Source organism: Mus pahari, chromosome X, assembly GCF_900095145.1.
Source record: "Mus pahari chromosome X, PAHARI_EIJ_v1.1, whole genome shotgun sequence".
Taxonomy (NCBI): domain Eukaryota; kingdom Metazoa; phylum Chordata; class Mammalia; order Rodentia; family Muridae; genus Mus; species Mus pahari.
This window is the reverse complement of record NC_034613.1, coordinates 113,623,915-113,637,645: the sequence shown is the minus strand read 5'-3', so window position 1 is coordinate 113,637,645 and position 13,731 is coordinate 113,623,915. Positions and strand designations below refer to the sequence as shown.

General features: G+C 44.9%; 2 protein-coding genes across 2 annotated transcripts in view; both read left to right on the top strand.

The window, feature by feature from the left end:
• The window catches only part of Btk (Bruton tyrosine kinase), a 42,045-nt gene extending 30,078 nt beyond the window's left edge, over nt 1-11,967 (top strand). Inside the window, exons 13-19 of the mRNA XM_021187349.1 lie at nt 2,532-2,606; nt 3,323-3,494; nt 4,011-4,227; nt 6,254-6,318; nt 7,062-7,180; nt 8,063-8,220; nt 11,500-11,967. Coding sequence (XP_021043008.1) covers nt 2,532-2,606; nt 3,323-3,494; nt 4,011-4,227; nt 6,254-6,318; nt 7,062-7,180; nt 8,063-8,220; nt 11,500-11,571 — 878 coding nt within the window. The 3' untranslated portion in view covers nt 11,572-11,967. The remainder of the gene's footprint in view (nt 1-2,531; nt 2,607-3,322; nt 3,495-4,010; nt 4,228-6,253; nt 6,319-7,061; nt 7,181-8,062; nt 8,221-11,499) is intronic.
• Nucleotides 11,968-12,627: 660 nt separating this feature from the next.
• The window catches only part of Timm8a (translocase of inner mitochondrial membrane 8A), a 4,366-nt gene continuing 3,262 nt past the window's right edge, over nt 12,628-13,731 (top strand). Inside the window, exon 1 of the mRNA XM_021188368.2 lies at nt 12,628-12,833. Within this exon, the coding sequence (XP_021044027.1) occupies nt 12,702-12,833 (132 nt within the window). The 5' untranslated portion in view covers nt 12,628-12,701. The remainder of the gene's footprint in view (nt 12,834-13,731) is intronic.

Genomic DNA, 13,731 nt, shown 5'->3' with positions numbered 1-13,731 from the left:
TCTGCCTCTCTGCCTCTGCCTCTGCCTCTGCCTCTGCCTCTGCCTCTGCCTCTGCCTCTGCCTCTGCCTCTGCCTCTGCCTCTGCCTCTGCCTTCCAGCGCTAGGATTAAATCATGTGCCACGACATCTGGCTTTACTTTAAAAAAAATTTTTTTTACAATTTTTTATTAATTCTTCATAAATGTCACATCATGCACCTCAATCTCACGCATCTCCCCATCCCTTCAATATCTGCCCTTGCAACTCCCCTCCCAAAAGAAAGCAAAAATTAAAAATAGAAATGAAAGACAAACAAAAGTAAAAAAAAATCTGACCCTGGAAGCTACAACACATCATGATACACAGTACACCCTTTCCCCTAATCGGCTTTGCTTGCAAATGTTCACTGCAGTGAGCCATTGGTCTGGTTCAAGGCCTCTAGCTTCTGCTACACTATCAATATTGGATCCTCACCAGGATTTCTCTTGGAAATCCTGTTGTTGCCCTGGGTCACGGAGATCCTGCAGCTTTGGAATCTGTAGGACTGGCCCCTGGTGGGTCCATAGATGGGGTAGATGTTGGGATGGGCCTGGGAAACATCTGAGCCGGTCAGCCCATCCACTCTCTGGCACCTGCATCACCAGGGTCAGCTCTCTCACTTTTCCCAGTCAAGGGGTGGGGCTGGCTCTCCTGTCTCACACCCTTGGGGCTGGCTTACCCATGCCCCCACCAACAGAGCCAACTCTACTGTGCTGCCCAGGCAATGTATATGGGAGGGGACAGTTTACCTTTTATTTTTACGCAGGCTCTTATTATGTTGTTCAGGCTGGCGTGGAGCTTACTCTGAAGCCCAGGCTATCCTTGAATTCCTGATTCTCCTGCCTCAGCTTCCTGAGCTGGGATTACAGGCTTGCATAGTGGGACTGACAAGACTATTTTTCTTCCTTGTCTGCCATTTATATTTATTATTTTAAAGTGTGTTTGTGTGTGCGTGCATGTGTGTGTGTGTGTGTGTGTTTGAGAGAAAGAGAGAGAGAGAGAGAGAGAGAGAGAGAGAGAGAGAGAGAGAGAGAGAGAGAGAGAGAGAGAGAGAGAGAGAGAGAGAGAGAGAGAGAGAGAGAGAGAGAAGAGAAGAGAGAGAGAAGAGAGAAGAGGTGCCTATGGGTTCTAGAGGCATTGGATTCCCCGGAACTATGATTATGTGTGAGCTGGGAACTGAACTCAGGTCCTCTACAAGAACAGTATGTGCACTTAACCACTGAGCCACTTCTCCATCTGAGGACTAACTTCTTTCTTGGTGCTAAGTAAAGATACGATGATACAGTGACTAATGAATCAGAGCGTGTTCACTAGCAATTATGTGTGTTCCTACCATGTACCCTTGCAATTCACTCAGTTCTAGAAGTGAATCAACTTCTGAGTCAAGATCCTTGGTCTGGGAGAACATACAGGTAGACAATAACAGAACAGAGCTTAAGTACCCACAGACTAGGACAATGAAAACGGGGGAGATTGATAAGCCAAGAACACTTGGGAATGCTTCACTGAGAAGGTAGGATGTGAGCTGAGCCAGGCTGGGATATGGGGATCTAGTTAATAAGGATGGCATTTCTTCCTGATTTTTTTTTTTTTGATTCAATAAAGTTTTATTTTCCCCAAATGTACAGCTGATTGAACCTGCTCCTGCACCTTCCCCAGCAGCTGGGGCGTCTCCACCCCTTGTGTTTCTGGTGTAAACGACTTGGGCTCTGTGCTTTGAAACCAGCTTGAGCAGTCCTTCACTAAGTAGCTCCTGGAGGGCTGCCCTGGCCAAGGAACCGCAAGTCTTCCAGTCTCTCGGAGATCACGGCCGGAGCATAACCTTACAGCTGGGAACTTCCTGACAGAGTTTGTCATATGTAGCTTTGCCAAACAGGACGAGATGAAAAAAGCTTGTCCTGAACCTTGCCTTGCCACCAGATTTATTTACTGAATCTTTGTCTTTTTTTTTTTTTTTTTTTTTTTGGTTTTTCNAGACANGGTTTCTCTGTGTACTCTGTGTAGCCTTGGCTGTCCTGGAACTCACTNTGTAGACCAGGCTGGNCTCNAACTCAGAAATCCNCCTGCCTCTGCCTCCCAAGTGCTGGGATTAAAGACATGCACCACCGCCCCACCTTTGTTTCCATTTTTATTTTCTTTTAAAATAAAATCTTTTTATCTTGTTATGTAGCCCAGGTTGGACTCAACTCGCAGCAATCCTCCTGCCTCAGTGCCTCGGTGTCTAGACTAAAGAAATTACAGGTGTGAACCACTATACCCAGCAATAGGGAATATATTTCAATTATTATTTTCCTTGTTTTTTTGTTGTTTTGTTTTGTTTGTTTGTTTTTGTTTTTGCCACAAAAATTTTGGTGAAGGGAGAGACCATCAGAAAACACTGGTTGGTTAGTGGAGATCCTCTGGAATTCAAAATGAACTAGAAAGATTCATACTAGAATTGTGAGAATTTAAGATGATGGGCATGTGCAAGGAATCCCAGCCCCTATGCTGACATTGTGACCTCTCTGTTTCAGGCCTCATATCCAGGCTGAAATATCCTGTGTCTAAACAAAACAAAAACGCGCCTTCTACTGCAGGCCTAGGCTATGGTAACTACTTATTTCTGTGGAGTTGGATGGACTGGCGGTTACAAGTATCACCTCAGTAGACCCTGTCTCTTGGGACACTCTTAAGATGTACTGTGGCAGCTGTCTCTAGGAAGGGCTAGATAGAACCAAGATATTTAGACATTTTTCTCCCCCTAGTGGTTTCTTCTGGGACTGCAAAAACAGATTCCTAAGGATTTATTGTTGATGGTTTAACTTTTTCCATTTCTTTTCTTGGGCCTGCGAATACACATACGCATTTAGCGCAGTCGCATAAGTCAGAGGACAAGTTGGAGTTGGCTGTCTCTAACATGCAGGCTCAGGGAATCAAACTCGTGTCTTCCAGCTTAGTGGCAAGCACCTTCACCTACAGAGCCGTCTCACCAGCCCTGTTTATTTTATCATATAAGAAATTCAGTACCATTCATTAGTTTATTAACTGTCATTATTAACCTAGTCGTAAATGAATTTTGGAAGGTCGTTTGGGTTATCTTCTTGCCTCCTGGCCAATTTGTACCTAAAATTTCCAGATTCCTCCAACCAGTAACCCTCCCCTTTCCCCCAAGATTTGCCTGAATAAAGAAAGGTAGATTAGTACGCCTGAGAATACTCCCTTTAATGTTTTTTCCTATTTATTCCTTAGTAGGCAATCTTATCTATTGCACTCATTATATATACATGCCCCCCCTCAAAGAATCACAACAAGTCTTTGTTGGTAGGATCATGGGAAATTGATCCAAAGGACCTCACCTTCTTGAAGGAGCTTGGGACTGGACAATTTGGTGTTGTGAAATATGGGAAGTGGAGGGGCCAATATGATGTGGCCATCAAGATGATCAGAGAAGGTTCCATGTCGGAGGATGAATTCATTGAAGAAGCCAAAGTCATGATGTGAGTTACATCCTAAATTCAACTCTCAATCCAGTTGTAGAAGGAATCTGGGAACTACAAGGTCAGCACACTGTGGTCTAAGGTGGCTTATAGTGCGAGGAGCTTGGGATAGGGGTCTGAGGTTTGCCTTTGGTGGGTTACCTTACAGAACTGCTAAGGTAATCAATTCTCTGACTTAGATACTGGTTGAGAATATTGTTGGGCATGTTATGGACCTTCTCAGTAGCATTTTGGGCTACGTGTACAATATTAGACCTTTGGGAAAATGATGTATAGTTTTACCTATTGTTCTTCTACGCTTGGGCTTGTTTCTTGTTCAGTGGGTAGACTCCAAACCCCTGTGCACCCCCACATCTGAGGCACTTTTGGGATTTGTTATGCGAAGGAGAGAATAACCTTGCTATTATGGTACCATAGTCAATGTTCTCTGCTAGGCCAAGCCCTTTCCTACCCTGCCCCTTTATGACTAGTCTGCAGGGACAAGATGGGTAGACTAGTTCCTGGCCTCTCTCGCAGGAATCTTTCCCATGAGAAGCTAGTGCAGTTGTATGGAGTCTGCACCAAACAGCGCCCCATCTTTATCATCACCGAGTACATGGCTAATGGCTGCCTCCTGAACTACCTGAGGGAGATGCGGCATCGCTTCCAGACGCAGCAGCTGCTCGAGATGTGCAAAGATGTCTGTGAAGCAATGGAATACTTAGAGTCGAAGCAGTTCCTTCACAGAGACCTGGTGAGCCCTCAGAAGGACTGGGTGGGGATCAAGGGGTGGAATAATGAACACTGGGAGATGGAGTGTCCACCGCTGAGGAGGGTGGCAGGTGCCAGCATTTAGATTGTGTCTAGAAATCATTACAGGTTAAGTGTGCATCTGCTCCACAGTTGAGCCCATCATTTGTCTCTAGCCTCAATTCCAACAGGCCTGCCACTTACCCGAGTCCTTGCCACTTATGAGGAAAGAGTGCCCACTCTAGATCTTGAGCAGAAGAACAATTCTGTGTTTTCCAGTGGGACTTCTCTTGATATAAAGCCACTGTTTGGTTACATCAGAGTTACAAATATTACCTATAGATACATTTTGATCCATGGTTTCTTTTCTTTCTATTTTATTTTATTTTATTTTATTTTATTTTATTTTATTTTTAAAGTAAGGTTTTATGTAGCCCAGGCTGGCTTTGGACTTCTGATCACTCTTTCTCTACTCCCAAGTGCTAGTATTATAGGTGTGCACGACCAGCCCTGGCTTATGCAGTGCTGGGAACTGAACCCATAGCTTCATGCTTACTAGTCAAGTGTTCTGCCAACTGAGCACAAAAACTGTTTTATTATAGTTAGCAAATACCTAAAGAGGGACATTGTTCATTTGAAAAACAACTGTACTTTCCAGGTTCTCTTAAAAATTTGGACCATCTGAGAAAACAGGACCCACAATCTCACTGTCCATGCTAATAGTCACCTGGAGGTGGGCTGTAGCTCTCCCCTTCATACCCAGCCTGTGTGCTCCCATTTTCTGTGGTCTCCACCCACCGCACTTTACTCTTTTCTTGCCCACTTAGCTCCTGGAGGCATCAGTTGGTGCCTCTGTTTCTTTCAGCTAGGTGGAGACTCAAGTTGTCCTATTCTTCCTGCCTGAAAGACTAAAACCAATGCAAACTTGTTGGCTGTTTCTTCTGAATTCTCTTAGTAGTTCAGTGAAGTGGAGTTGTCCACATGAACGACATTATTTGCACGCTTGGTTTAGGACTGTGTATCAAGTTGCTCTCCATATGATGGAAATGCAGCAAAATTTCTCAGGATCAGTCAAATTTGCTGCCTCAACCTCATAATACCAGCACTTTCAAGACTGAAACAGGAGGATTCTTATGAGTTTGAGGACAGTCTGAGCTAAATAGTGAGTTCATCCTAGAGTACAGAATAAGGACCCCCCCCCCTCGGGCTGGAGAGATAGCTTAGCAGTTAAGAGCACTGACTGCTCTTCCAGAGGCCCTGAGTTCAATTCCCAGCAACCACATGGTGACTCACAACCATTTGTAATGGGATTGGATGCCCTCTTCTGGTGTGTGTGAAGACAGCTACAGTGTACTCACATACATGAAATAAATAAATAAAATAAATAAATAAATATTTTTTAAAGATTTATTTATTATATGTAAGTACACTGTAGCTGTCTTCAGACATCCCAGAAGCGGGCATCAGATCTCATTACAGAGTTGTGAGCCATCATGTGGTTGCTGGGATTTGAACTCACGACCTTCAAAAGAGCAGTCAGTGCTCTTACCTGCTGAGCCATCTCACCAGCCCCATAAATAAATATTTTAAATAAAAGACCTTCCCCCCTCTCTTAAAAAAAGGCAAGGGAGCTAGCTTTGCTGGTAAAGAGCCTATAGAATAAATAATAATAATAATAATAATAATAATAATAATAATAAAAACCAGAACACCAAGTTCAGATGTCTAGCTCCAATATAAAAGCCAGTCTAACAGCATATATCTGTAATCCCAGCACTAGGGCACTGGGGAGAGACAGGCAGATCCCTGGAGCTCATTGGCCAGCCTGGCCCAATCAGTGAGCTCTAGGTTCAGTGACCCTGTCTCAAGAGACAAAGTAGAGAGTCCTTAAAGAAGACACCCGACATCAACCTCTGGCTTCTATACACACACATCATACATGTGCTTATGCAATTCCATGCTGGTGGGCAGAAACTATGTCTTTAACTAAGGTCAAGGATGCAGTCTCACATATCTATTGTACTATATAGGCAGCTCGAAACTGTTTGGTAAACGATCAAGGAGTTGTGAAAGTATCTGACTTTGGCCTGTCTAGGTGAGTGTGCCTTTTTCATCTTCCCATTTCTTATTTATTTTGGCAAAGGGGTTGTGCTATGTGGTCCATGCTGGCCTAACTCATGAGTACTGTTATCTTGCTTCGGCTATCCACCACTGGGATTCCAGGCATGAGACAGCACCCCAGCTTCACCCTTGCCTTTATTGCTGGGTGTCTCTTCTCCTCTCCTCTTTTTTCTCTGCACCCTTTCCCCTCTTCATTCTTCTTCTATTTCCCCAGTATCTTATCTTGATCTGCTAAACCCACTGACTTTCCCCCATTACTCCTTCCTTGGCCTAACCCTTATTGGCTCCTGCAGGCTGCAAGAAACTGGAGAAGAGCCAAAACTGGTGGCCCAGGCCTGGAATCGCATCAACTCTAGAGGCTCAAAGAGTACCATGATTGAAAACTCAAGACCAGCCTAGGCAATTTAGTGAGACACTGTCTCGATTGTTTTTCAAAAGTACAAAAACTGTTAGAAGTATTTATCATTAGTAGGGTCCTAGCCTAGCGTGTGCAAGGCCCTAGGTTTCAACCACATACAAGGTAAATAAATACTTTTCTAAACAGAAAGAACACGGAGATTTTGTTAAAAGTAACATTTGTAAAAGGCATTGACAAGCCAGCAGAGACTTTGAGAAAGTAAGTGTGCAGTTGGACAGCCCTTATGGTGTGTGCTGAGAAGACGGGCACACATGAAGCCATCTAAATCGTCATGGTAACAAGTCTTGAATCTCTTGCAGGTATGTCCTTGATGATGAGTACACCAGTTCTGTAGGCTCCAAATTTCCAGTCCGGTGGTCACCGCCAGAAGTGCTTATGTATAGCAAGTTCAGCAGCAAATCTGACATCTGGGCTTTTGGTAAGAAGATAAGAATATACAGATGAGGATGTCAATATAGCTTAGTGGGTAAACTGCTTCTTATGCAGCCCCGACTACCTGAGTTCAATCCCCAGAACCCACAGAAAAGCTGGAAGCAGTGGAGAAGAATACAGGCATCTGTAATCTCACTATGCCCCTACCAGCAGATAGGAGGTAGAGACCAGAGAATCACAAGTAACTCATGGACCAGCTAGCCTGTAGAATGTACCAGAAAAACAGCAAGGGAGACCTTTGTGTCAAACAAGGTGAAAGGTGAAGAGCAACAACCCGAGGTTGTTGTTATCTGACTTCCGATGTATGCTGTGGTGCAAGTGCTGGAGCACACACACACACACACACACACACACACACACACACACAGTGGGGTGGAGGGAGGGGAGGAAAGAGAATATAGATCAAAGAAGAACGTAACAGGGAAGTTCAAACTTGTCTTCCTCTTGTCATTCATCTGATCCTTGGGTGTTTCTTATGTGTCAGGGACCACAGGGGTTTGTGGGGACAAACACAACCAACTGGACATAATCTCTGTCTTCTTAGAAATTACAATCTACCCCAGGAAACAAAACATGCATTATTCAACAGTTTCTGAATACTGATTATGTACTAGGCACTCTGTCAGAGCCTGAAGCTACCAAGACAAACAAGACACAGTCTGTCTCTTCTACAGTAACTAATAATGGGCTAGTGTAGTACAGCTCTGCTAGCCATCGGGACAGCCAGGACTGTGGCAGAAGCCTGGACCAAATGTAAAATCCATAGAGGGGAGAAACCAGCGTATTCTAATCTTAATGGTTCATCAAGAAGGATTAGGCCCCAAGGATCCCAAGAAGGCTCAGTGTACTTCTCCTTTCTATCTCCTAGGGGTTTTAATGTGGGAGATTTACTCCCTGGGGAAAATGCCGTATGAGAGATTTACTAACAGTGAGACAGCAGAACACATTGCTCAAGGCTTACGTCTCTACAGGCCTCATCTGGCATCAGAGAGGGTATATACCATCATGTACAGCTGCTGGCACGAGGTAAGGTTCCCTCTTATACTATTGCCTTGGAGTCAATTTCTCATTGAGCTGCCCAGTCCCTGCTCCCTATGGTCACATGTCAGCTGGGCACTGCCTTACAGCTAGCTGCACATGCTTTCTCAATCTGGGCTGCACCCCAATCCTCTGATGACCTTTTCATCCCCACCCTGATCCCCGCTAGAATAGTATTAGCCTACCCTGATACCCATTTCAGCTTTAGGAGTGGGGAGTTTGGAAGACCCCGTGCTATCTATCAAAGGCACTCAGGCAATCACCCAGGCAGTGGTGGATCCCCAAACCAAAAGGAAACGATCTGTAATCATTATCTGGGACGCACCCTTTCTCCACTTTACTAGCTACCAACCATTTCTGGTTGAGGTTCTAAATGAGACTTTAAAAACCCTGTTACCTAGGAACGACCTAAAATAGTATTGTTTGTTCGGTTTGGGGATTTTGTTTCTAAAACATTTTAAAATTATTTTATAATTTTATATGTATGGGTGTTTTGCATATATATATACATACACATCATATATATATATATATATATATATATATATATATATATATATCATATATATGTATCTGATGTCCCCGAAGAGGGCATCAGATCTCCTGGAACTGGAGTTACAGATAGCTGTAAGCCACCACATGGGTGCTGGGACTCAAACATGGGTCTGCTGGAAGAACTGTCAGTGCTCTAAATACCTAAATACCTGTGCCATCTCTGTAGCTCACTTGCTTTTAATTTAATTTTTAAAATACTTTATTGATTTACTTTATGTATGTGAGTACACTGTCTTCAGACACACTGGAAGAGGACATTGGATCCCATTGCAGATAGTTGTGAACCACCATGTGGTTGCTGGGAATTGAACTCAGGACCTCTAGAAGAGAGTCAGTGCTCTTAACCACTGAGTCATCTCTCCAGTCCCCTAATTAAATTTTTTAGCATTTTATTTTTATCATAGATTTTGAGGGGGTGAAGTTGTAGTATTTTGGAAAGAAAGATCATGTTTCACTATTCTAAAAATGCTTTGCTGGGGCTGGGGGATGTGGCTTAATTGATAGAGTGCTTACCTAGCATTAATGACACCTTTGTTTGGCCTCCAGCACAGATGTGTGGTGCAGGTCTCAGAATGTCAGGCTGGCCTCAAATGCTTTATATGGCCAAGGTTGACTTTCAACTTCTGGCTCTCATGGCTTCACACCCAATTGCAGGAGTCAGAGGCATGCATTTCTATGCCACATTCTTACACTTGATCTTAGCCAAAAGGCCGAGAAGTGATCTATGCCCTATTCCTAAGGATTTGTTAATGCTTTTTTTTTCCTTCGTTGAGACAGTCTCTCTCTGTAGCCCTGGCTGTCCTGGAACATTCTATATAGACCAGGTCAAATTCAGACTCACAGAGATCCACCTGTCTCTGTCTTCCAAGCGTCAGGACTCAGGCATGTGCAACCATGCTCAACCTTCTAAGGAATTTTTGGGAATATTAATTACTGGACTTCTTTCCCAGAGATTCTGTTAAGGTACATCTGCTATGAAACACTGAAATCCTTTCAACTTTCCCATTATCTGCTGATACTTGAAAACCACTGATTTAAGCACTATGAAAATGATGACCCTTCAGTTGTGACACATTGAAGCCATTCTGTCATGAATCTTTCCTGAATTATCAAAAACACCAGGGACAATTATGTAGCCCCAACACTTGGGAATTTGAGGCCAGATGTTTTGCCATGAATTTCAGGTTAGTTTGGGCTACATCTTGTATTCCAGGATAGCCTGGGATATAGAGTGCCATCCTATCTCAAAACAAACAACAAAAAATCTACAATAAAATTTCTTTTTAAAAAAGACAAAAATCTCAGCCAGGCATGGTAGCACATGCCTTTCATCTCAGCACTCAGGAGGCAGAGGCAGGGGGATCACTGTGAGCTTGAGGCCAACCTGGTCTATATAGTGAGTTCTAGGACTTCCAGGGCTATGTAAAGAGACCTTGTCTCAAAATAAAAACAAAAATCTAAAAAATGACCTAGTCTAATTGCCCTGCTCTGTCTGTGGATCTCCAAAAGAGTAGTAACCTTAAAGTCAGACTAACAAAAGGCCCTGGTTGTAAAGGGTCCATCCCAGGCAGTCTGGGGCTTTGTACAGTTAAATCCTCTCTGCTCATTTAGCTTTATAATCACAGAAGGTGCATTTGGGACCTGGCTAAATGTTGTCCCTGAGTTTAGGAGTTCTGTTCTGTCAATCAGCTAAGCACACCTGATAGCCATTTTCATTTGAAGCTCCGAAATAATGAAGTAGTCTGTATAAATTTGCAGTGAACTTATCCTCACTCTTAATCAGCATGCCAGCCTAATTTGACAATTGTTCTTACCACACAAATAACTTGAGTTGTTCTGTACAGAGGTGGCACAAGTATTTATTTATTTATTTAAAGACAGGGTTTCTCTGTGTAGCCCTGGCTGTCCTGGAACTCACTCTGTAGACCAGGCTGGCCTCGAACTCAGAGATCTGCCTGCCTCTGCCTCCCAAGTGCTGGGATTGAAGACGTGCGCCACCACCGCCCAGTGTGCCACCACCGCCCAGGCAGGCACAAGTTTTCAATCCCAGTAGAGACAGGAGGATCTCCGAGTTCAAGGCCAGCCCGGTCAGCCAAGCAAGTTCCACAACAGCCTGGGCTCCACAGAGAAACTCTGTCTTGAAATCAAACAAAGAACAAGATACAAAACCACAACAACAAACACATGAATGAGTAAAAGGAATTCTAGACTCATTTGCATAACAGGCCGATGAAAGCTCGGCTAGGCAGTCCTTGCCTGGTTTCTGGGAGAAAGAAGTGAAGACAAAAGTCATTGCCATTGTGGGCTGGAGAGATGGCTCAGTAGTTAAGAGCACTGACTGCTCTTTCAGAGACCTAGTTTCAGTTCCCAGAACCCACATGGCAGCTTGCTCACAACTATCCATACCCCCAGATCCAGGTGAGCTGATATTCTCACACAGACAAATGTGCAGGCAAAAACACCAGTGCACATCAAAATAAATAAAAAAAAAACTAAACAAAAAACAAAAATGAGTTGCTAAGTTGAAAAGCACACAAGGTCTTGATAGAGACCGGCAATTTCATTTTTCTTCTTTGCATGCTATCAAGAAGCTGCTGCTGCGGGGTAGTTAGTATATACTTAATAAACATAACACTTTGTGATGTACTACCCAGGGCTACTTGTGGATTCTGGATTCTACACTGTAACACTGTCCATTTTCTTTGGTTTTAGAAAGCAGATGAACGTCCTAGTTTCAAAATTCTCTTGAGTAACATTCTAGATGTGATGGATGAAGAATCTTGAGCTGGCTGCTAAGCTCCGTGGATTGCCTCCTCTCTCCTCCAAGCCCTAATTCCATGTTTCCTGAGGAGCTCCCTGGCTGCAGGGCTCTAGCCTTCCATGTGCCCACTAAATGCATTAAGGGCCCTGGACATCTTGGAATGCCTTTCTTCTCTCGTTCCCCGGCATACTGCTCTGAGCAAAGGCCATGGGATTTCTGTGCCTGGTATTACCCATAACTTCAAGACTCCTAACAGACTGAATTGGGGATGGGAACATTTTGGGGGAGGGGAAGATGTAAATAGCTCCACTAGTTGTCCAACAGCTTGTTGGTTAAGTGTTAAGAGTGGGGGGGGGGTTTAAGGAATGTTGCCATTAAAATGGGAGGGGTTGTTTTGATACAATAAAATTATTGGAAAGTTATCTATTTTAATTTATTACAAAGCTGCCCTGAAGCTCTCTGAAAATTGCAAAAAAAAAAAAAAATCCTATCATTGGTTTGACTTATTCCTAATCTAGAACTCTACAGAACTCGCATTTCATCCCTCTTACTCTTGTTAAAGCCTGCCTCTGAATTCTGGGCGCATTCACAAACTTTCCACAGTGCTGGGCACACAGTAGACAGTGTGTTTTGAATAAATCTTAAACTTAGGAACAAACTCAGCCAGAGCCTCATTTCCATACATTAAGAGGAAAACTCAAAGAAACGGACTCAGGGGGAGGGTAGCTAGTTAATTAGCCAGAAGAGTCTGGCTTGGGGGTAAAACCAGGGCTGAGAAAGCGCGGGCCAATTTGGAAGTGGGCAGGGTGGGGTCGGAGGGCGGGCCCTTCAGTGGACCACGTGGGATGAAGCAACTTCCTCCTTTCCTTTATGCTACTCTTTTCTTTTTTGGAGTTTCGCTCCCCCGGGCGTTACCGCGGTGTTGCTGCGGGAAGCGGATCGCGCTCGCGGGGACTGCGGAGCGCAGCGGCTCGAGGGGAGCGGGCAGAGCCGGCGGGGACAACAGCCCCGCGCCGACGCGGTGAGCTCACAGGGCGGTCCCCGCGGCGGGGGCGGGGGGCGGGGGAGGTTGTAGTTCCGGTTCCGTCACCCAGACACGTGAAGGTCGGCGAGTCGCTTCGGTGCTCCCTTCGGCCCGCGTGGTCGTGCCGGGATGGAGTCCTCCACGTCCTCTTCTGGCTCGGCTCTGGGCGCCGTGGACCCTCAGTTGCAGCATTTCATCGAGGTGGAGACGCAGAAGCAGCGCTTCCAGCAGCTGGTGCACCAGATGACGGAACTTTGCTGGGTGAGCTCGGGACTCAGATCCGGACGCTGTGCCTACTTTTCCCGTGCCCTTGCCCCCCAGGGGACTTGCTAGGAAGTGGGGCTCTCCAGAGTGGGAGATCTTGACTGTACCCCGGGTTCTCAGATTCCTTACGCTGAGCCGGGAGGCACTACAGTGACTCCTCAGGGAGACCATAGGTGCGGCGGATTGGGAGTCACACTTACACCGCTGTCCCACCCAGCACTCTGAGGCACCTGAGGTTGAAGTTGTTTAGCGCTGGCCACTAGAACTGATCAGAGTCCCCTGTCCTGGAATCTTAGGGAGCCCGAATCCCAGAGAGTCTGTGACTTATTACTGGACTCCTCAGGATTTGCCTAGATTACCCAGATATAACCCCTCCTGATGAAATGACAAGCAGCTCTGTCTCATTAAGTATAAAAGTGGCATAATCTCTCCTAACACACACATTTAGTTGCCTTCGCCGTGAGTCGTTGTGTTGTGTAATACCAAGCCATTAAGGTTTGAAGGTTGAGAAATTGAGTCTGCTCGGCGAGGGGACTTTGGCAAAGGGGCAGAGGCATTTGTTTGTAGCCGAGATCAAAGTGTTCTGGTTGCCAAGGGCAGCACACTGCCCTCCACTGACATAAAAACTTAAAGGATTTTACAGGCCAAGGCTAATAGTCATTGGGATTGTAGAGACTCATAAGCGTTGTGTATAAAAGGAGAACCATGAACAAAATGTATTCTAGAAGCGTCAAACTATATACAGACATTGCTTTGCTTGGCCCCTTTCCTGTAAACTTACATATTGCTCTGCTCTTTAGAAATTCTCCCTTAATTCTGTCTTGCCTCGGATCAGAGTCAGTCTCTCTCTCAATCTCTCTCTCTCTCTCTCTCTCTCTCTCTCTCTCTCTCTCTC